General features: G+C 36.4%; 1 protein-coding gene across 2 annotated transcripts; it reads right to left on the reverse strand.

The window, feature by feature from the left end:
• Positions 1–1,525: 1,525 nt before the first annotated feature.
• Positions 1,526–23,927, reverse strand: SPTSSB (serine palmitoyltransferase small subunit B). 2 transcript variants are annotated; one of them, XM_030822783.1, is made up of 3 exons: positions 23,910–23,927; positions 16,479–16,571; positions 1,526–3,085 (listed from the first exon to the last, which is right to left on the reverse strand). In XM_030822783.1, the coding sequence occupies exon 3, from the start codon at positions 3,051–3,053 to the stop codon at positions 2,823–2,825; it is 231 nt and encodes a 76-aa protein (XP_030678643.1). In that variant the 5' UTR covers positions 3,054–3,085; positions 16,479–16,571; positions 23,910–23,927; the 3' UTR covers positions 1,526–2,822. The 2 variants fall into 2 exon arrangements, with proteins under 2 accessions (XP_030678643.1, XP_030678642.1); XM_030822782.1 differs by lacking the exons at positions 16,479–16,571; positions 23,910–23,927 and adding an exon at positions 6,967–8,315.

The following is a 23,927-nucleotide window of genomic DNA, read 5'->3' on the forward strand; positions in this document are numbered from 1 at the left end:
CACCTTTTGGTTGGCCCAATACAGACACTGAGCTTCTTTGTTTTTGTGTGGTCACAGGGTAGAAGGAGCTATATAATGTCCTCTTGGGTGGGAATTTGCTAAGCCCTGTATCAGGGGATTCAGAAATAAGGACAAATCTGTCTTCTAGGATCACCCCAGTAAGAGGATCTAAATATATTTGTGATGGAAGAAGAAAAAAATAGAAAATGTGGATGAGTGTTTTTTTTTCCACAAACAACTTAATAAAGATTGGTTAGTCCTATCTTGATATTTAAACTGCCTGATATCTTGACATTTTGTGTTTTTTGCTGCACAAGCAGATAAAAGTAATTGTTGATTTGGCCAATACCAGGGAAAGAACATTTTACAATTTCTCATTCAGTGAGTGACAAATGCAAGCTCACCAGAACCGTGGAACCTTTGGCCTTTCTTGTTTTTAAAGTTCTGTACACATCATTGAAATATCCAAGTAATGGAAGCAAAGGAAAAACACATGAAAAGTGTTTCTAATCTAGGCAAACTGGGGTCAAGGTAAAGAATGTCTCTGCCATGTCTAGAAAATAAACTTAGCAGGCAGGGAAAGTAATGCTTACTCTTCTTTCCCACTACTTGTTGATAGGTTTTTTTTTTTTTTCCCCAAACTATTTTTGATTATGTTTTTTGGACCCTGTATTTATTATTTTGACTGTTCAGAAGAAACATCTTCGAAGTGACATCCTGGGGTGGTGCTTTGCAATAATCTTTTATTAAGCTTTGCTGTGTCTATTCATGGTTATTTTAACTCTCTTATTTTTAGATGGAGGATTTTTTGAGAAGGTCAATGCAGTATCTTTGTGACTGAATTCCAAGAGTACTTAGCAGGGGTCCATGTATATAAGGGTGTTGAATCATTACCAACTGGGAATGCATCCAAGTTCATGCTTAACTGAGAATTCTCTTTAAATATTTAGAAGTGAAAGCAGTCTTTCAAAATAGTCATGTGGGCCTTGGAAGCATAGAAATGGGTGAACACAGCATCCTAGGTACAGCAGCAAAGGTGACAGCTGGGACCTCAGCTTATCATTCCTCCAACCTTGGCTGTCTCCTAATGCTCTTCCTTTTATTTGATGGAGTTCTACTTTCAAACGTTGGTGACACTCATCCCATCAACTTTCATCTGTTCATTTTGTCCTCCCCTGGGCTTTTGTGTGCAAAATATTTGCAGGGCCCGATGTGGTCCCGACCTGGATTTGCATCCTTGCTATGCTACTAGTAGCTACTAGTAGCTAATCGATCTTGAACAAGAAATGTAACCTTTTCAAGTTCCAGGCTCTTTACCTGTAAGTAAGAGACCTTTGTACCTACTCCAACTTGGAAAATATGTCCAGCAGGGAGAAGTCCCTTGATAAATGTTAGGTTTTTGTTACCATTTTAAGACCAGTTACCACACTGGATAAGTAAAAAATGATAGGCTGGGGAGAAATATGCAATGTAACATCTAGATATTTAGAGCAATATGAATAAAAAGTAAATCTGGAAGTAGATATTTACTTACAAAATTAATTTTATTTTGCAAAACTCAACAAATACATGTTCAGATCTGGTTTCTCTTCAAAACATGTGCTTGTTTTTTTTAACAAACGTGCAAGTTAATTTGGCATGCCAAACATCTTTCTCTGTAGCTCGCCTTGGAAAAATTTTTATCATAACACAAACCAGGGTGCAAATATTGTTCAAACCTATTTACATTTTTACCCTCTAGAATTACATACATTAATATTTATTGGGAGGAAAGCAAAACTGCAAAACGTAGTCTTTGGCATTCACATTTGCTTCAGCAGTATAATTAAAACCTTATATTTGTTTTAAAGATAAACAGTTTGAAGGAAATTTAATAAATCTTGTTTTGGCTCTGCAAAGGAGCCACTATATCAAAGCACTTAACTGGAGCTGTTGAGTTCCTGCTGGTAGAATATTACTTCCAGCCTATTTATTAGCTTTTCTTCCTGTGGCCCAATACATGCTTTTTTCCCTCTACACTGAATGAAAGTATAAAAAGAAAACCATTTCTTTTCTCTTTTTCCCCCAGCATCATGCAAGGCAAGGCAACACCACAAATCACAATATCTGAATTTACTTTGATTATACTTTAGTTTCTTACACTTAAAATTATTTTGTATTATAATACTTACTTGGTTATCTAAAATCAACATTGTTGATTTTAAACGGTTATAAAGCCAGATTTTAAGAAGCATTTAAAACAATTCATGAACTATGTATGAAAGGAAATAATTGCCTCCAGCTTATTCTTTTGCATTTGAAGTAAAAGAATTTCCAGTATCATCAGTTTACTAGAAAATAAGACTTAGGGAGTCCATATAATTTATTCACATCTTTTTATACATCGTAAACAAGGATAGGATACTTCTGACAGTAGCCTATAAAGATTTTTTAAAATTTATCCTTCAGTATAGAATAAGTGTTAAGGGAGCACTTTAAGCGTGATTCTGGTAGGTCTGTTAGGAGCCTATTTTCCAGAAAAATTTTGTAGGAAATTGTTCTGATTTTAAATAAACTAAATTCATAGATTTGTGTTGAGAGAATATGATTTGTGAGGTAAAGTCACTGTATTACCTACGGTCTGATGCACAATGTAGCATGTGCGAAAGAAACTAAAAAGACATCTATTTCAAACTCCAGGCAGAAAGGCAGAATATAAGAGTGCATAGAGAAGAGAGTGCTTTTCAGGTCAGATAGTGAAGGAAGACACAATAGTTACCTAAATCAATAAGTTGTAAGCAACATATAAATATGCAATGTCATTTCACTGAATGTGAACAAGATCAATTAGAAATTGTACTGTGATATCCACATATTTTTGAGAAAAATTCCCAAGCCAGGCGAATGTGGATTGGAATAAAGACATAGGCAGTGTATACCACCATAGCAATAATGGTTAGTAAGATGGTGTTAAACATAGATCGCTCCCAGGGCTCTAAAACAGCACAGCAGCTAATGATTTGGTATTGATAGTACAGCCAGGAGAAATATTCCTTCACACGCCTCAAATCCATGGTTGGCTCCTTCAAGCTGCAGTAAGTTTGTCCTGTTAAAGAATGTAACAGATTAGAGGATAAGGAACCAAACATAGAATCTCTTTAAAATTTCATGATCTCAGCATGTTAAAATCTTTCAAAGATTTGTTAAAAATCATTGAATATATTATTAATATATGAATATTCTGTAAAATAATACATACTATATTAACTATAAAAATTAATAATATTGTCACCACTGCTAATAATTACTACTAAAATTGGCAGCAATAATACTATTAGTAACAGTAACGCCTATCTAAACATGACAATTGTTAGAAATAACTTTAGTGATAATGGTACCTAAAAATTGAGGTTAGCCTCATTTTCCTGAGCTATGTATACAAAGAGAAATAAAAGTGAACCTAAGCACAACTCTGAGGAAGAGACTTTTGAGATAAGGTCCAAGGCATCATTATGAGTCAAATGGATAGAATAGACAGTGAAGTGGGGAGAACAGCCAAGACAGAGGGAACAATATGTGCAAAGGTTGGAGGTGGGAAGAAGTAGGTTGGTTTCGAGGGGCCATGGAGGGAGAAGGGAGCAGGGAGTGTGATGACACTGAAGAGGTGGGAATGGCCAGAGTGAGGCCAGGAACTATAGGGCCTAGTTGGATAGGTTAACTGTTCTATCTTCAGCCTCTGAGTTAGGGCAATGCTGTGGTGGGTTTGAGAGGAGGAGGCTTTAAGTTCATGTGGTAATGCTGCATTCTGGAGTCAAGTTGAAATGACTTTGGAGCCCAATTATTTCAGAAAATCTGTACCTCTACTCTTCCCTTGGGCATTACTGTTTCAGAATCAACAGTGTACTGAGAACCTGTTTAAAATATTCTTAAATACTCTTCATTTTTACAAATGAGATAATATTGCTTATTTAGAAATATTATTAACTTTTCTGTATATGTTGTGGCTATTTATTTATTTATTTATTTTTGAGAGAGTCTCGCTCTGCCACTTAGGCTGGAATATAGTGGCACAATCTTCGCTCACTACAACTTACACCTCCCAGGTTCAAGAGATTCTCCTGCCTCAGTCTCCTGAGTAGTTGGGATTACAGGCATGCATACTATGCCCGGCTAATTTTTTTTTTTTGTATTTTTAGTAGAGATGGGGTTTCACCATGTCGGCCAGGCTGGTCTCGAACTCCTGACTTCAGGTGATCTGCCCACCTCGGCCTCTCAAAGTGCTGAGATTATAGGCATAAGCCGCCGCACCCAGCCTTGTTGTGGCTTTTAGAAATGCACTAATTGTCAGGCTCGGTGGCTCACGCCTGTAATCCCAAAACTTTGGGAGGCCAAGACAGGCGGATCACCTGGGGTCTGGAGTTTGAGACCTGCCTGGCCAACATGGTGAAACCCTGTCTGTACTAAAAATACAAAAAATTGGCTGGGCATGGCGGTGGGCACCTGTAATCCCAGCTGCTGGGGAGGCTGAGGCAGGAGAATCACTTGAACCTGGGAGACCTGGGAGGCAGAGGGTGCAGTGAGTCGAGATCTTACCATTGCACTCCAGCCTGGGCAACGAGCACTCCAGCCTGGGCAAAAATTCTGTCTCAAAAAACAAACAAACTGCACTAATTCATGAGTAATGTGGTTAGGAGAATTCATTCATTCATTGAATGAATACATTTTGAGTACTATGTGGCTCCTTCTGAATATTAATGGCTTCGGAAAGACTTTATTCTCAAAGGCATTACAGGCAGGAGATGCTCTTCCAGGAAGCAGCAAACTGGACCACGTAACAAACGTGCCATGATCAAGGGCCCAGGAATGAGCACTAAGTAGGAGGAAAGGACATGGAAAAATGCTAAGGCATGGTGGGGCAGGAAAATAGTCTCCGGTACTAGAGAGGCTGAGGCCAGGGGGAAGGATCCCTTTGGCCTAGGACTTCAAGTCCAGCCTGAGCAACATAGTGAGATCCTGGCAAAAACAAAACAAAACACTCTAAATTAAAAAAAATACATTGATTAACTTCCTGGCTATTGCTTTCTCTATTAAAATTAGAATTCCTTGCTTGGGCAGCCCTAGCAGACACCTTAATGATGGCCTTGAGAAAGACCCTGAGCCAGAGGCACCCAGCTAATCTGTATCCAGATTCCTGAGCCATAGAAACTTCAAGATAATTAATGTCTATTGTTTTAAACTGCTAAAAGCCAAACAATCAATCATTGAATAAAAGAAACAGCAGATAAAAAGCACACGAACATGTATAGAACCAACAGTGGATACATGGTAAGATCTTGATCACAAATACCCCAAATCTGCAATGACTTTAAATCTGGCTGTTTTAAATATACTTCTGCACTGCTAACCATTTAAGCAGTTAAGATTTAAAAAAAAATTTTTTTTGCCAGTTACCACAATCTCAGCCCTCTAAGTAGCCAGAACTGACATGTGAAAAGTGTCTCTTGAAAACACTGATTGTCTCTTTTTCTCTGATTCATTTTCCCCTTATTGATGATAAGCAATTTTAAAGACAGTTTGTGTGTCATTTCTTATCATGAGAAGGTGAGAAGAGGGAGAGTTGGTTATTATTGGTGAACCATCTGCTACAATCTATTGTTAGAATGCACACTATTTTTAGGTTCTAGATTTGCTTAGGTAATATATTTCTACCTTCTGTGAGTCAACTTTCTTATCTCCTGTGGGACTATATACAAAATTAAAAGGAAAAAACCACTTTAGACAATTTGATGAGTAATGTGGTTAGAAGAATTCATTCATTCATTGAATGAATACATTTTGAGTACTACTATGTGGCTCCTTCTGAATATTAATGGCTTCAGAAAGACTTTATTCTCAAAGGCATTACAGGCAGGAGACGCTCTTCCAGGAAGCAGCAAACTGGACCATGTAACAAATATGCAGTGATCGAGGGCCCAGGAATGAGCACTAAGTGGGAGGAAAGGACATGGAAAAATGCTAAGAAGAAAGCTAGAAAAAGAGGCTGCATTTGAGGAAATAAGATGACAGAAGTATCATGAAATCAATTATCCACTGATAACCTAGAACTAGATGATAGCAAACATTTTAAAGTCCTAAATTTTCACAATGAAATGTGATATTAATCTATCCACTTCCTTAGAGACCTAGTGCTATATCTCAGCAAAGCTAAACCAATAACTTGAAATGCTTACTTTATTCAGGCACACCATGCATCTCCTGTTTTTTAGTTATGTGCTTTTGAAAAGATGACTTTCGATACATGGAAAAGGAGAGAGTAGTTTATTCTTTTTTAAAAAGAAAAGTTTGCTCTAAACTTGATGACTTTAAAAATGTTCTTAGATCTTTCATGAGATTGTGTATTCAAAGGTGGCACTCCTAAGCAGACTGTGATGTGGCTTCAGGCAGGGGTACAGTGGCCTGGATACAGTTTGACTCTGACATGCTGAGACTGTGATAATACCTGCTGTAGCCTGAATGTTTCCATGTTGGAAGTCCACTAAAAGGTTATTTCATAACTGGGAATGCAGAGTAAATGATTATTTCTTATTTCTGATTACTACTCTTTTATCAATGGGTGATGATTTCCCTCTCATTAGATTTGTGTGCGGTGGAGAAGGAGATGAAGTTACATCTCCTCTCTCAGATTGAGAGGGAGAAGATTTGAGACTTACGGCTCATATTACGCAGGGGCAGGACTTTGTTCTGGCTTGGATGGAGAAGAAAGTGAATAAATGTAACAATTAAAAAAACACATGTGGTAACATGAACACTGCTGTATGAGTCACGGAATGTGAACACAGTTGAGGGGAGCTTGCAAGAAAAGTATTGGCTGGGCTTGCTCAGGGAGCTCTTTGTTGTTGTTTTCTGTTTTGGGGAACAGGACTGGTAGGAAGTTAGGTAACTGCAATGAAAGAGGCGTAGCAGTTGATTTGGTACAGTGGCATTTACCTTGGAAATATCGCAGAAGATGTGATCCGTAGCCCTCCCCCTGCCAAAAAAAAATTACCCCAAGTTATTGGATTTTCTCATTAAGGAATTTCCTATTCTAAAGGTAGCTATTCTCCTGGGGAAAAAAAAAGACTTGTACATTTTGGTTTAAATTTACTTCTAGAACATCAGAATCAGGGACTGAACAGTCAGAATGGCCTAAAGTTGATTTTTGGGTTAACTCCTTCTCAACTCACTTTGGAACTCTACATCAATCACTCAGCTTCATTTTTTTTTGTGCTTCATATTTGGAACCTGAAAATCTGAGAAGTGATAAAAGTGTCCTGCCAGTTGCAGAGAGAGATGCTGTATCTAAAAAGAGACTCTTTCTGTACTCACAGTAGCTTTCTTTGGAAACAGCTTAATATGACTTACTCAAGTACAAGCCCTCCTTTAACTGAGTAATTCATTTGTTTAAAAAATTAGAAATACAGCGATTTCCTTCCAAAGAACACAGTATAGAAAGGGGGATAAAAATGAGTAACTTTACAGTGGAGAAAACTGAAAAGCCCTGCTTCAGCCAGGTGGTCAAGGCCAACATCAATCATTATTAATCATGTTGATAATTGGTCTTCATGATAGGATGTCAAAAAAGACACTTTACCTCTGTGTTCTTCTTCCCAATAACCCATAGCTCCAGCCTAATCATGAGAAAGGTATCAGACAAATTCCAATAGAGGGGCATTCTACAAGATACCCGACCAGTACTCCCCAAAACCCCCAAGGTCATCAAAAACAAGCAAAGTGTGAAAAATTGTTATAGCCAAAGGAGGCTAAAGGAGGCATTATGACTAATTGTAATGTGGTATACCAGATGGAATCCTGGAACAGAAAAGGGACATTAAGTAATAACTAAGGACATATGAGTAAAGTAAGAACTTTAGTTAATAGTAGTATATCAATATTGGTTCATTAATTGTAATGAATATGTTATACTAATGTAAGATTTTAAAGGGGACACTGGATTCAGGGTATATGGGAACTCCCTGTATTGTCTTCTTGATTTTTCTGTAAATCTACAACTGTCCTAAACAATGAAGTCGATCCAAAAGAGAAAAGATTAATTAGGAAAGCCTTCGAAGGTCCAGAGTTATCCCTGTTCTAAACTCCAGTGAACTTTGCTGATGCTTTACTTCCTATCTGGAAAATTTTTCCCAATAACTATGTACATAGATGAGTAATATCCTTGCATAAGAGACTGGCTTTTAAAATTTCTTAAACACAATAAAGAGGAAAAATACCTCTTACATTGTGATCCATGGTGTATACACACACGCGCACACACACACACACAGACACACAGAGTCATATAACTGAAACGAACATCTCTCAAAAGAATACTTTGCAGAGCATGCTGATATTTTTAATTCTATTCTGTTCCATTATATTTATTCTTATCTATTCTAGTTAATTCTACCTTATTTTGTTACTCTCTTCTTTCATTAAAAACATCATGATTGTTATTTACTACATTGATTTCTTAACCTACTAATTGCACCCTGCAGTTGGAAAAATCCTACTTTAAGGCTTAAGTGTTAGCTTCTCTAAGATGTCTCTGTACTGTCCAATATGGCAGCCACTAGTCACACATGACAATTTAAATGTCTAGTATTTAATAGCTGCATGTGGCTAGTGGTTACCATATTGGAGAGAAAAGATATAGAGTATTTTCAACATTGCAGAATATTTTGTTGGATAGTGCTGTGGACTCTCCATCTGTTGCTTGCACTAATGAAATAGCCTACCTACTTGTCTCTTTTTTACCTTACAGTCTTCTAAACTGCTGCTAGAATTAACTGTCCAAACTTAACACATTCGTTTCTCTTCTTGAAAGCCTTCACTGGCTCTCCATTTCCTATGAAATAAAACCTTTGTTTAAGGCCGTTCACAGTCTCATTTCTTCACCTCTCCAGTTAAATCTCTCAACTCTCCTGCTAAATGCCATTCATTCTAAAGCTTCTATGTTTTCATTCATGCTCTTTTCTTTTCTTGAAATTTTCTTGTGCCCCTTCTCTGCCAGATAAACTCCTATTTTAAGCTATTGCTTAAAGAAGCTATTTTAAGGCATATCTTCTATATCCTTTCTTCTGTGAAACATTCTCAGAAGACCCCTCCCCTGCAAAGGAAAATATTATTACTTTTATGTGTTACCATTGTAGCAACATTTTTAGTTATGCACAGTCTTTTTCCTCACAAGACTATGAGGGCTTTGGGTACTGAGAATGTACAGCATTCATCTTTTTATCCCCAGTGTCTGGTTGGTGAGCTGGCCTGTTGGCTGACTGACTGATACAGTTGTAAGGTGGTTGAGGGCAGGAAGCACACTGGAACTTACGTAATATTTCCACAGCACAATGTGGGGATCATAAAAGGTGCTTCTGAATTCTTATTGTCTGCTTTCAGGCAATGAGTTTTAGACAGATTGTTTTGTGAAAATTCAGTACAATCTGTTTTTTTGAAGCATGGAAGGGAGCTGGTGCTAAATTTTTAAAAATATATATAACAAATGCTTTTTTACTTTCTCATAATGTTAAAAGTTCATGGACTCTGCAGGGGAATAAGAAAGACTTATGAATTAGTTTCAAATCCTATTAAAATAGCTCTTAGAAGTGCTTACTCTAGGTGAGTAATAATTTAAGATTGGTAGGTAGAAAAGTGGTTCTAATGGGAAAAATTCCAGGATGGGAACACCTGGACACTTGAAGACTTGAATTCTATTGCAGCTCTTTTCCTCTCTTTCTATTTATTTATTTTATTTGTGTCTTTGGTAAATTCCAAAATCTTCTTGTGTCACAGTTTCTCCATGTGTAAAACTAAGATAATTGATAATTGTCTCTAAGCCTGCTTGAGTGATGTAGTAAGGAGAGTTGGAATGGGTTTTAGCTCTTGGTAGACGTAATAGTAATATTCACAGCAACTGTAATGTCTTGTCATTACTTGTGGATTGGTAAAACTTTAAGCCACTTGCAAGATTTCACTAAATTACAGACTCGAAGAGTCTTTGTGGAATATAACAGTTACTTCAACAATGGAGTGATTTGTATATTTGATGGGAAAAAAACTACCCCTTATTTATGTTTGCTAATTGAATCATCTAGTACCTTAAAATAAATAAATAAATACACACGTGTTTCTAGTCATGATTGCTACATGGCTTCACTACTTGAAAGGTATTGGAACCACTAAACAAATGGCAAAATGTTTCTTGGGCAGGGCCACCACATACTATTGTGTGGGCTGTGCACTGCACAACCAATGTGATGGTTCTTGTCTCGGGGGCCTAATCACAAGCTGCATCTTCATGTGAGCACAATTAGATTCACAGAGATACAAAGACATGCAATTTCTTATTGTATCAGAGACATGAATGTGGTTTAAGTTTATCTGATTAATGGGGCAAAACCTCATATCGCTTCTGTGTAAGAATTAGACATAACCACAGTTTATTGGGTGCTCAGTTTCCGGATATCTTGCTCTACATTCTCTGTGGGTGACCCCAATGTTTTCTGTGCCCTACAGAAAATTTCATCCTTGTTTAAACTTTTGGAGGAGAATTTCCTTTTCATCTTAGAATACTCCCCAGCCTTCCTTTGGCAACCAATTCCTCATGTTGACAGCAGAGTGAATACCAGAAGTCAGACTAGAGGTGAGGATTTGGAGTCCAGGTTTTTAGAGGAAGCTGAAAAAAACAAAAGTTTATGATGAATCAAAGCTAGGGAAGAAAATCGAACAACCATAGGGCAATTAAGAAACTTTCTCTACACATTCATTAGTTGGATAATTTTATAGACCCTCTAGAGAGTAAGAAACAAACAATTGCAAGTCAAAGCACATTATTGCTTTAGGCAGCAAAGTTATTCTAATTAAATTTTATAATCTTATACTTGGAAGTTTACTGAAATGATATACTAGAAGGAAAAAGTCTCACTAACAGTTTAGTCAAGTTGTTGTTGATGCAGTGTTTTGTGTTATATACAATAACAGAATGTTTTGTGGCTACCCGAACTCACCTTATTTTATTTATGCATTTTTTTATTGAGACAAGGTCTCACTCTGTCACTTAGGCTGGAGTGCAGTGGCATGATCACAGTCATTGCAACATTGAAGTCCAGGGCTCAAGATATCCTCCTGCCTCAGCCTCCCAAGTAGCTGGGACTATTGGCACATGCCACCATGCCTGGCTAATTTTTAAAAAACAGTTTTGTAGAGGCCAGGTTGTACTTTGTTGCCCAAGCTGGTCTCAGACTCTTGGCTTCAAGTGATCCTTCCACCTTGGCCTCCCATACTGTTGGGATTACAGGCCTGAGCCACCACACCTGGCCTGAACCAATTTTATAGCCTTCCATTTGTATTAACACTAACAGAAGCAAAACAATTAAAAAAACATGTATTTCTAGTCCAACTATCAATTGGAGTCATTGTACAACATGGCATGTGTTGAGTAACTGCAATTTCCAGGCAGTCCTTTTTTTTGGTCATCTTCTGATAGAATACAGAGGAATTTATGAATGAAAAACTTCTGGCTGGGAAAGAAAATTTGGAATTTGACTTTAACAAAAATTCTCATGATAATATAGAAAATACTAAATTCAGATTAGATTAATCTCAATATTGTGTGGCTATCAAAAAGAAGAAACATATTTAGAAAATAAAAAGAGTGCCACATACATTGATGCTGAGTAGATATTAGGAGTAGGAAGGGAAATTTGTAACAAGGGAATGGTCTATCTTTTCTTGCTCCTGGTGTCCTTTCACTTTCTAACATAGAAACAGGGTAAGTATCCCTGTTTATTTCTGGCAATACTGGAAGGGAGAGTAGGGCTTCTAGGTCAAGTTTAGCTACAATGTCCTTTCTTAGGATGAGCTTCTTTATAACTACTTTATTTAAAAAAGAAAAGAAACTTTGTTGTTATATAAAGAAGGAAAAGGGAAAATATATAGCTTCTGAGTGGCCTTTTCCTTTTGAATATACTGTTGCCAAGGGCTGCCAGGTTGTTTTTAGAAGCAAAAATCGAACAAATTGAAACATTAACAATGGCATTAAAGCCACTAAAAGTTGTTTTCTAAGTCATTAAAGGTGTATCCACATTCATAGAAGCATTATTCACAATAGTCAAAAGGTGGAAGCAATCCAAATGTCCATGGACAAATGGATGGAAAAATAAGATGTGGTGTATACATACAATGGAATATTATTCAGCTTTAGAACAGAAGGAAATTCTGGCACATGCTAGAACATGGATGAGCCTTTGTTGTTGAAGTGAAATAAGCCAGTCACAAAAACTGTATGATTTCACTTACGTGAGGTATCTAGAGTAGACAAACCCTAGAAACAGAAAAATGATGGTTATCAGGGGCTGGGGAGATGCGGAAATACAGAGTTGTTGTTTAACGGGTATAGAGTTTCAGTTTGCAAGATGAGAAAGTTCTAGAGATTGGTTGAAGAACAATGTAAATATACTTAACACCACTTAACTGTACTCTTAAAAATAGCTAAGATGTTAAATTATATGTGTAGTTTACCACAATTAAACATTTTAAGAAATCAATGAATAACCCTAAAAATTATGAAAGACTGAAATTTTAAAATAAACTTTAAAACAGTCTGAACAATATTTTTAAAAAGTTATTAAAAGTCAATAAGAGTCTCAAGTTGGAATGGGGAATTACTAGTCTAGCAAAATCACATCGATGTACCATACAAAACTGAGTAAACAAATAACCCCAAAGGTCTTCAAATAATAATTGTGAGGTCCCAATTGGGGTTCCCTTCTTGGTTGTCAAAATAGAAGGGGAAAACTCGGAAGAGCCAAACCCCCAAGAACCTTCCTGAGATGAGAGCTGACATATTTAGGTTTGCTCTTGGCATCAGTGAAATTCTAATAGCTTAATCTTCTACAGTACTTGTGGGAATTGTGAATTCTGTGATATGCTTCACTGCCTTAGGAAAGACTTGCTTGATGTTTTTTTTCTAAGGCCTTTGTTTTTCTTAAGAGCTAGAAGCCTGACCATGAAAAGTTAAGCCTTTTTCTCTTCCCTACCTATTGTTATTACATTTTATGAATCTTCAGCAACTGAAGACCTTTATCCAGTGAATAATTTGAGGGTGAAAATGGTGAGTTACTGCAATATTGATCTGTCAGGAGTACGTTGTTCTCAGAGTTCTTCCAAAGCAAATCTGGTTGTATAAGGAGCTGGTCAGCCAAGACCTTTCCAATAGTGTTTTCTAATACTAATTGTCTGTTTCCTTTTCACTTTTTGGGGTAACATTGAATAGATATGTTTATACAACTTTTTTAAAAAAACATATTTGTCTGTCTCTCCCACTTCTGCTTATTCTTTATTTCTTATTACATTGTCTGAAAGCTGTGGTGATGAGGTCAGTGTTTTTCTTATTTTGGTGACTGACAACATTGAACTTTCATAGATGTGATTTTGTGACAGTAGTAATCTAGCCTGCTGCCCTTTCATTGCCCTCAGTTGACCTGCTTCTGTATCTCAGTTATTAGCGCTTTTACAGAAAAGAGTGGAGGCTGGGTGTGGTAATCCCCGCATTTTGAGGGGCTGAGGTGGGAGGATCGCTTGAGCCCAGGATGTTAAGCCTGCACTGAGCTGTGGTCATGCCACTGCACTTCAGCCTGGGCAAGAGAGTAAGACTTTGTCTCAAAAAGAAAAAAAAGAAAAATAAAAAAGGAAAAGAAAAGAGTGGAGAACTAGGTGGATCAGGCCATAGAGACAGGCATAGCATTGATAAGGTGCTCTCTTTGCCAACCCCTGAATCAAGGGACATTTCCCTGCTTGGTTGGTTATACTGCTGTATTCCAGGTCAGATGGTTTCAGAGGCAGAGGGGAGGTGAGAAGGGAGAGTAGGAGTTTATAGTCAAATTCATGAGTATTCAGTCAAAACATGTTGCTTTAGGCACATAAATTACTTAGATTTTATAATCTTATACTTAGAAGTGAATTACTGCAATGATATACTAAAAGAAAAAACTCTCATTGACAATTTAGCCTAGTGGATTTCTGATTCTCCTGAGAACAGTGTGGATATATTACTGTTGGCTTCATCCTCCTTCACCTGCTCCCAGCCATACGGCTACCTACATGCTTCCAGTGCAAAGCAGAGGAGTGGTGAGATAAAACAATTTACTCCCTCTGAATAAAGCTGGCTTGTTGTCGGGACGAATGCCAGAGGGAATCTTCCAAAACATAAAAATACTTATATTGGGATATTGTAGTAAGTCGGATATTAGCCACCCAAACTCTATGTCCATGTCTTGGAAGCAGTGAATATGACCCTTTTGGAAGAAGAGTCTTTGTAGTTAATTAAGTTAAGGATCTTGAAAAAAAAGCATCCTGTATTACCCAGATTAGCCTTAAATCTAAGGACAACTGTTTTTAAAAGAGAGACACAGAGAAGGCCCTGTGAAGACAAAGGCAAGATCAGTTAGGCAGCCACAACCCAAAAAAAATGCCTGAAGCCACCAGAGCTGGAAGAGGTGAGGAAGAATTCTCCCTAGAGCCCTTGGAGGAAGTACAGCACTGCCAACACTTTGATTGCAGACTTCTAGCCTTTGGGAGTATCAGAGAACAAACTTCTGTTGTTTTAAGCTGCTAAATCTGTGGTGATTTGTTACAAGAGCCCTACGAAGCAAATACAGATATCTTCCTTAGAAATGGTTGAATCTTATAATGTGATCTCTTTGCAAGGAACAGAAACTTTTTTTTTTTTTTTGGAGATAGAGTTTTCCTATGTTGTCCAGGCTGGTCTGGAACTCCTGGAGTCAAGTGATCCTGCTCACTTCAGCTTCCCAAGTAGGTGGGAATATAGGCGTGCACCACTGCGCCCTGCAGAAACAGCAGTTTTCAGTACCAGTGTGGAAGGCAATGGCTAGATGCCTAACTTAAATTATCCCTGTTTTAAAGATGAGGAAACTGAGGCTCAATGTGTCATGAGGGCCACGTGGGGAGCTGGGTGAGAATCCTGCTGACAGGTGGTATGGTGAAGTGGTTACAAGCTTGGGCTCTGGTCCTGTCTGGGTTTGAATCCCAGCTCTGTTCTTACTAATTTTGTGACCCTGGCCAAGTTACTCAATCACTCTGACCCTCAGTTTCTCCAACTGGAGAATAGGAATAAGATAACTTCATTCACACAGATGCTGGGATGATTAAAAAGTATAAAATATTTAGAATAACACATAGGAAGAGCTAAGTGAATGTTAGCTATTATGATTACTACCACACTATGCTAATATGCTATTGCTAGATTATGACTACCAGGCAAAGAATGAAAGAGAATGGGATCATTTTTAAGGCAGGGCATGTGACTTTTATTGGTTACTAAATTCAAAACCAGTTTTAGAGAGGTTATTCTTCAGACTGGTTTTTAAATTTTGGTGTGGCTGTCATAAAGGAGACAAACAGGCTTCAGCAACCTCAATGGCACCTGTTCTTTGCTGAATACCTTACAGTGTTCTACAAATGCCAGGCGTCCTACAAGTATTTTTGAATTAGTAAAATCAAGACTCATTATCAATAATGTTAAGGTAATATTGAGGTTTCAAAAATATTTTGAAATGAAGAAACTATTATCAACCATTTCAGAGTTACAAATCTCCTAAAATACTGTAGCAAAAGGGGAAGGATTAGGAAACAATCATTCATAAGATAAATCTATTTCTTTTTATCCACATCCCCTACCCTTGGCTGATAGGTCACTTTTAGTATAGGTCACTCACTATAGATTGAATAAAAGTGGGCAGGCAGCTAGTAGTATCTAGGTGTTTTTTTTGTAATTCTATTTCCTTTTCTTTCTTTATTAAAAATAAAAGAACCAGAAAAAAATTAATGTTCTATTATAAACGTTAGGCATCTTCATTTTAATTGTTAATATTTTTGGAAAGTAATGTTTTCATTTTACCATATTTTTCTCTTAGTTTGTCTGATCTGGTTAATTAAAGCTTATTAAAACATATATTCCTCTCTTGTACCAAAGGTCTTCAAGGATAAGATGCTGCTCCATTTAAATAAAAGATGAAGGATGTTGAAACACAAGCAGCCTTTAATCAGTAGACCCATAAATAAGACAGTAGCTGGTGCTATGCAATTCTAACACTGGCACTTGTGCTGGGCTTGGCCTCTTCTAGGCTAGGAGTTCTTAACTTGGAGGTCAAGGACTTGGGGGGAGGGTCCTATGGACCCCTTGCAATGTATGCAGATTTTGCATAAACATTTTTCTGCACACGTTTCAAAGGAGCTTGGAATATCCGTAAGTTGAGACCTCCAAATTACTAGAGCTAATTGCCCCATTTTATTCTTTTGTATCATCTCAAATGCCAATATAATATCTAGTGTATAATAAATGTTTGCTGGCTGCTTAGGAGAGAACTGGATGTGTTAGTGATGCCATCTCACAGTGAAAAGGGGCAGATTTCTCAAAGCAAGCCTCCATGATATAATCAGAATTTACTTGCCTAAGAAAGTCCAGGTCTGGGTCTTCAGCCTTGCTCCTTCACGAAATGATCCTGTGTGGGTTACTTCTCCTCTCTGGGTTGTTATTTCCTCATCTGCAAAATAAAGATTTGAATTAAATAAACCAAAAGATGTCTTCAAATTTTAAAACCATTCTGTCCCATGTAAATGGTCATTAAACAATCTAGATGGATAATCTCTCACGAAAGTCTAGAATGTGTTATAAACACAAGGCACAACAAGCCAGCCTTATTTGAAAAATTATTTTTAGAAAAGGTCACAGTTTGAAGACATGCCATTGGCTAGTGATTCCCCAATCAGGACTATAAAGTGCCACAAGTACCAGGGTTGAGGGGAGGAGGCCCAAGGAGGGACAAAGGGAGAAGCTAAGAACACCCCACCTCACTTCTTTTGGAGCAGACTGCTTTTGATCTGCTCTCTAATTCAGTTTTTGGGTGAGATTTTGTTTGTAGAAAATATTTTTTGACTTTAATTATTAGTTTCTCTTAATATCCATGGGGGGCACAGGGAAGAGATTAGATTAGTCACTATCTATAAAAAATTTGTCTTTAAAATCACATTGGATATAGACAGAAGCACTAAGGCTTATATCTTACTGTGTCATTTATTTGATGTGTCACATCAGGCATGTCATACAGTCTTTCTCAGTCTTTTTCCTCATATGTAGAACAGTGCTATTATCTTATGCATATATTAGGTGTGAGAATTAAATGAGAAAATATCTGTGAAAATGTCTTGGAATTTGTGAAGCATCATAAAGATGGTTAGTGTGTCTTCAGTAGTTAGCCCCAGATTTTTGCACTTTGCCCTGACCATTTGTAGCTTTTTTGTCCATATGAATTAAGTTAAGGAAAGTACGTATGATCAAATTTCCAGATGATCCCACGTTATGGGGTAGAGGGATAAGAGACTTAGCAGATTGCAGATTCTGAGGGTAAAATGGGGAAATAAAAAGGTCCTGTTCTTCCATACAAAAAGACAATTGGTAAAGATAAGATTGGAGAAAATTAGCTTATAAGGAGTTCAGGTAAAAATACTAAGGATTTTTTTATTGGCTTCAAGTTCATTTTAAACCAATAGTTTTGTGATATGACTGCCAAGTAAATACATAAGCGGTCCAATATTCTTACATATCTATAGAAATATGGTGTCACAGATGAGAAAAAGGGGATATGGCGTCTGGCTTCGATTAGCATTCTTCCTCTAGCTGTTAAAATGGTCACTCCAGCTAGCTAAGCATATCCACAGAAAGCTAGATGGAGAAGTCCTGGAAGGTTTCCTCTGGGAAATGCTGAGAGAAGATTTAGGGGGAGGAATGTGTCACGGAGGTCTTAAAAGATCTAAAAGGTATTAAAGGGTGTTACAGGCTGACGTAGAGGAGAAGATTTGGAACTGTTGTATTGTTTTCAGAGGTGAATCTTAGGAAAAACTTTAAACAATCAGAGCTGTCTAAAGGGAAATGGGTTATGTGGTGAGGTAGTGAGAGCTCCATTAGGAAAATTGTCCAAGCAGAGGCTAGACAACACCTTCTAAGGGTTGCTATGCGTCAGGAGGCAGGTTTTAAGAAGATATTACTAAAATCTCACCGAATCTAAGATAGTATTTCTACAGTAGAATTAAATATTCCACTAGAGAATTATTTACTTTGTTAAAATGTTTTTGTCATATTTTAAAAAAGTGTGGAGTTTGAAATTGGCAAACTGGAGTTTGCTATTGCATGGTATTTGGATATTGTTTAACCTCTTTGAACATTAGTTATGTCATCAGTAACATGGTGATTATCAATTATTTCTGCATTATTGTGGAGATTAAACAATACAACATTGGTGAAAGATCCTTAGTGATGACTGGTCTTAGTAAGGGCTCAAAGATAGTAACTTTTGTCACAATTATTATTTGTTCCTTCTATTTTCTACATGCATTTTATTTCCTCTTATCTCACAGATTCCTTTCAGATGATTCTACTGAATCCTTCAGGGACATATGATATAAGTGGGTGAAATGATAACTCCCATGAGTCTGGTAGAAAGAATTCACCCTGAAGGAAGTTAGCAGATCAGAGAGGTACTGTTTTGTATTTGCATTGATGCTTGTTTCCTCCTAAATAGAGGTAACTTGTGGAACAGCTTTTCTTTGTTGTTGTTCTAAATTATAACCTGATTTTCCTGCCCATCAAAACCAGAACTAGGCCAGCCTGATTGATTTATTTTTTCTCTGTTCAAAGTTTTAGGCAATAAAACAACCTACTAAAATTTTAAGGCCCAAGCTCTCCATCGCAGAGTAGACATGACATCTGCAGCCTCTAGGCGTAAGAAGGGTTAGTAACTGAACTATTGGGCTCAGTTATGTATGTTTCTATGCCTAATTTTTCTATCAATAAAGTTAACCTAAATCAATTTTACTTAAAATTGCTCTTCAATGGGTGAATTAATAAAGGAGAAGAAGTTTACTATTCTTAGAAAAAGATCAAACACATGAGATCCTGTTCTCTCAAGCATACTGCCAAATATTAAGTAAGAATCTTCCACTTCAAATGCATTGAACTAAGGGACAAATGTACTGTGACTCCACCTCCCCATAACAGACCTTTGGTAAAGAGTTCACATCAAATTTTTTAAGTTGTTAACTTTGTTTCTTAACTACTTTTTGCTTTTCCTTCTAAAAATCAAATTTGTACTCCACGGCATTAACTATTTTAGACTCTTTCCCCACCAAATGTGAGAATCAATTTTTTTGATTCTATAAACAAGAAACAAATTAGAATTTATAGCTAATCAAAACTGATAACTGTGAGAGTGGGAATGATCAAGGTACAGCTTGTTATTGCTTAAACAGTTACCTTGTTTATGATGACAAATAATTAGATTAAAAAGCTGCATGAGCAGACTGTGAAATAACTTATTTAAAGGATTGTTAGAGGAACTGGGGCTGTTTAACAGATATTATTCATAAAGCCCATGAAAATTGAGTAAGCACTTTCTACAGTATCTAATTTAGTGAGTAGTAGTGACATTATGTTTGATTACAAATGTAGAGTTTAGACAACACTTATAAGAAGTTGTTGAATTTTTCTGTTGCAGCTTTATACAATATGATAGTAATAATAATACGTACAAATGTATGCTTCTTTGTATTATTTACAAATATATATATTTATATCCACTAATATGTATGTATATCGTTTGTAAATTTAAAAGTAACCAAATTAATTTATTTTATCCTTTCAAAATAAGGTGTCAATTATGTTCTTAAGAGTTTACAATTGCTAAATACTAGATCAGAAAGTTATTTATTTATTTCTAAATTTCATTTCCATTATGTTGGTTCCATTATGTTTAGCTTAAAAGATTTTAGAGAAGACCAAATGTAAACTTTTTAGGAAAAACATTTCTTTATTTCAACTCTTAACCTCACTAGAGAGATTAGGTTCTATGTTATGTGACAAATAATGCTTCTCCATCAATAGTATAATACATTTAAAAAATGCCTCTAGAAATAGTACAGTTAATCAGATTTTCTTGACTATTTGAGTGACAAATACTGACTTTTGTATATTAAATTCAATATTAGTGAAGGTAGATCAGATAAAGATAGTAGCTAAGTCAGAAGACTTTGTTGACAACTTTAAGAGAAACATCGTTGCTATGCTAATAGACTTTGGTTTTTAATCACAAAGAATAAGTTCTTTGTTTATTAATAGTTTTAACTACTGTTAAAACCATACCTGCTCTTATAGAAATAAAGTATCCCCTGAAATATCACAATAAAAATTATAAAATATTATGAAAAATATAGACACCCATAATTTTACCATTTTTAAAAAACTTTGTATATTGTTAACACTTTGGATTTTTTTTCTATGCATGTTTTACTTTCACACTTGGTTGTAATCAAAGTATGTATTTAATTCTGTATTCTGATTTTTTCAATTAATTTTGCTCAAAGGGATTTTGAAACATCTTTACACAGTTTTCTAATCATCTTTCTAATTATTGCATTAGGCTAAATTTCAAGGTACCTCAAGATTTATTCCATTCGTGCCACAAACATTTATTGGTCACTACTATAAGCTTGGCATTGTTTTAGGCACTTTACAAAAACTTCTACCCCTGTGCATTCTATGGGAAGATGATACAGGATGTATAGATGGTACATGAAAAAAACCCATAAAATTTCTAATTCAGCGCTATTACTATCCTAGTGTTAAATATTTCAGTTTTTCATTAAGTTGCTGATTATCAGCCAAGGCAGTACAAAATATGTATATATGTTTGTGTAGATCCTATGGCAGGTTTAAATCTATTAAACTTAAACTACTTTTTTTAAAAAATTTCTCTATCTAGATATACAGCAGTCATAGCCTAGTAATAATGCCAGAAAAATTTTGAGACCAAAGGAAAGTTCTGCCTGGATAGTTGATCAGGACAGCTTCTATTTTCAGTGGGCCTGGGCATGTGTGCCAGGCATCACATGCTTTCCTTCATGTGTGATGACCCCCAATTCAGAGATCCCACAGTCATCTAAGGTCCCTATCTGAGTAACTAAAACAAAAATGTTTTTGAGTGAGATTTAAAATTTCCTATGAGGATCCCTTTGGTAGGGGAAGAGCCCAAGCATATTCTCTCAGAAAGAAGTAGAAGAAAGCAGCAAAGTTACTGGGTTTCCATATGTTGGACACAGGTTAGCTTTTCATCTCATTTAGTTGGTAATAGATAACTCTATATGAGGATGCACTATGCTAATTTTGATTAAAGGTCACACACAGAAAAAAGCATTAGATTTTCAAAAGAAACAGATAATACAACACCCTTAGGTTTAGATAAGACTAAACTTCAAATAAGATACATCCGTATGTATATATATAGATTTTTAAATTTTTTTTGCTTTGTTTTCCTACTTCTTCATCAGTGAACATTCATTGGTGCTTATTTCTATGAATAAGTACAATTAGAATGTTCCAGAACATAAACATGAACTGATATTTTGGCTATATATAGGGAATGTAAGTGTGGTATTATTGCCCCAGAAAAGTTGCTTTGGACATGACATCTTGAGCTTTTTTCCTTCTGTTTTTTTTGAATCATTTTAACTTTCTTGTTCAATAGGCTACTTACATTTATTTCCAAATTCTTTTTTTAGTATTTTTATAGACATTGAACTCAAAGTGATAACTTTAGCTTGGAATTACTAATTGACAACCTTTGATCTTATAATGGAGCTGAAAGAGCAGGGATGCAATACTTAAATAGCAAATTGTCACCTGGAAGCTGCTGTTTTATGCTGGTAATAGTAGTAGATATTTATTGAGCAACTTATGTTTCAGAAGTTTGATAAGCACTTATATGAATTACTTTATGCAGCTCACTTAACAACAATATAAGAGATGCACTACTTCTACACCTGTTTTACCAGTGAGGAAATTGGGGCACTGGGAAATTTTAAAACTGGCCCAAAGTCTCATGGTGAATGCAGAGCACACACTCTTAACCACTCTCTCAGGCTGCCTCTCTGTATAAGGAGTTGTGATCATAACCTGGCAAATCATTTATCCATCCTTCCAGCCAGCCAGCCACTCAGTCAAGTATTTAGCAAGGTTGTAGCAGGGATATAAACTGTCAATAAGATAGACATGGTCACTGTCCTCAGGCTGCTTTCTAGAGAAGAGGAGGAACAATTAAGCAAGCATCCACACACAGTGTGGTTTATGCTATGATAGGGAAGTGTAAGGTACTCAGGGGCATAGAAGAAGACTCTAATCCAGTCTGGAGGAGGTGTCAGGTCAGCAAATCAGAAAGTTGTTGTCCTTATTCCTGTGTTCTCAGACATTTTGTTGCAAAAGGCATGTAACATATCCTCAGAAGGAAAGGTCTTTGAAATAAGGTCCTCTTCAGTCTTGGTACCTGAGTGCCTGCCACATAGTAGCTGCTCAATCAAAATTTGTTGAATGAATGAATGAGAATTCTAATGCTCCATAATAACTCCATTGTGACAGGGGGTCTTTTAATTTATTTCTAATTTTATCTTTATTCTGAATATTCTTAAACACTTTTCCTCTAAGCCTGAAATAAATGTATCCTTTTGACTTACAAATGCAAGTCTCTGCTCCCTTTTAAGCCATTACTAAAAGCTCTAGTCCAAGAAAGCTGCTGCACCCATTATATTTCACTAGAAAGAGACCTCCTCAGGTCTCCTTTAAACCAAGTGCCCTGAGTAGGAATTCTGGGACAATCTGGTAAAGTGGATACTGGTTGCTTTTTCCCTCTTTTTTTCAGTTGGTCTGTGGGATTTGATGCTCTGCTCACTTTCCATAGTTCTGAAAGACTTGTTCTCCCTTTACCTGGGCATGATGGCCTGGAAATTTCTCTTACCTTACTTCTCCCCAACACTTTCACTCTTCAAACGGTATTAACTTTGGAGAACTAGTTCTTAATTATTTACCACACAATTCCCTGGAAGACTACAACTCAAAGTGATAACTTTAGCTTGGAATTACTAATTGACAACCTTTGATCTTATAATGGAGCTGAAAGAGCAGGGATGCAATACTTAAATAGCAAACTATCACCTGGAAGCTGCCGTTTTATGCTGGTAATAGTAGTAGATATTTATTGAGCAACTTATGTTTCAGAAGTTTGATAAGCACTTTATATGAATTACTTTATGCAACTCACTTAACAACAATGTAAGAGAGGCCAAAAGTAAACTGAAAGCCCAGGCTAATGATTTCTCTGAGCAAGAATTTTTGTTATTATAATGCAGTGATTTATATAGGTTGTAATTCATGAGAGCAGGTGTTGGGTTATGTCTTCCTTATGCTTACTTAAATGACTTTGTGCTAATATACTATTTTTTTCTGATGAAACAATAGCAAATATAGGCAGCAAAATAACGTTCGTGGTTGAAGCTAATGGCAAGGGTAAACCAAAGCTTCCCAGGGAAAGAGAGAAATTAACTGGGAGCTGGTAATCCTTTTGGTGAGTTACAGTGGCCAGGTTTGTATGTGATTTTACATTTTTCTAATTGCATGATCTTAATTGCTAGTCTGATCTCACTATTTAAAATTGTACCTCGTTCTTTTCTCTGTTTTATGTTTCTTCAGAGCCCTTATCTTCATTATGTAATTTATTTATTATTATTAATGTCTGACATCTTGGGAATTTTTGTCTATTTTGTTTATTACTTTTCCAGGGCCTAGAAGTGACCTGGTACAGGGTATGTGTGCAATAATTCATTTATCTTTTTTTATCTGTTGAATAAATGAATCATTAATCCTGATGAAAGCAATATTTTAAAAGTAACTATAATCAAGTTTTTTCCTACATGTATTGATTTTATAAACAAATGGCTGGGCCAGGTGCAGTGGCTCACGCCTATAATCCCAGCACTTTAGGAGGCCAAGGTGGGTGGATTACCTGATGTCAGGAGTTCAA

Source organism: Nomascus leucogenys, chromosome 11, assembly GCF_006542625.1.
Source record: "Nomascus leucogenys isolate Asia chromosome 11, Asia_NLE_v1, whole genome shotgun sequence".
Taxonomy (NCBI): Eukaryota; Metazoa; Chordata; class Mammalia; order Primates; family Hylobatidae; genus Nomascus; species Nomascus leucogenys.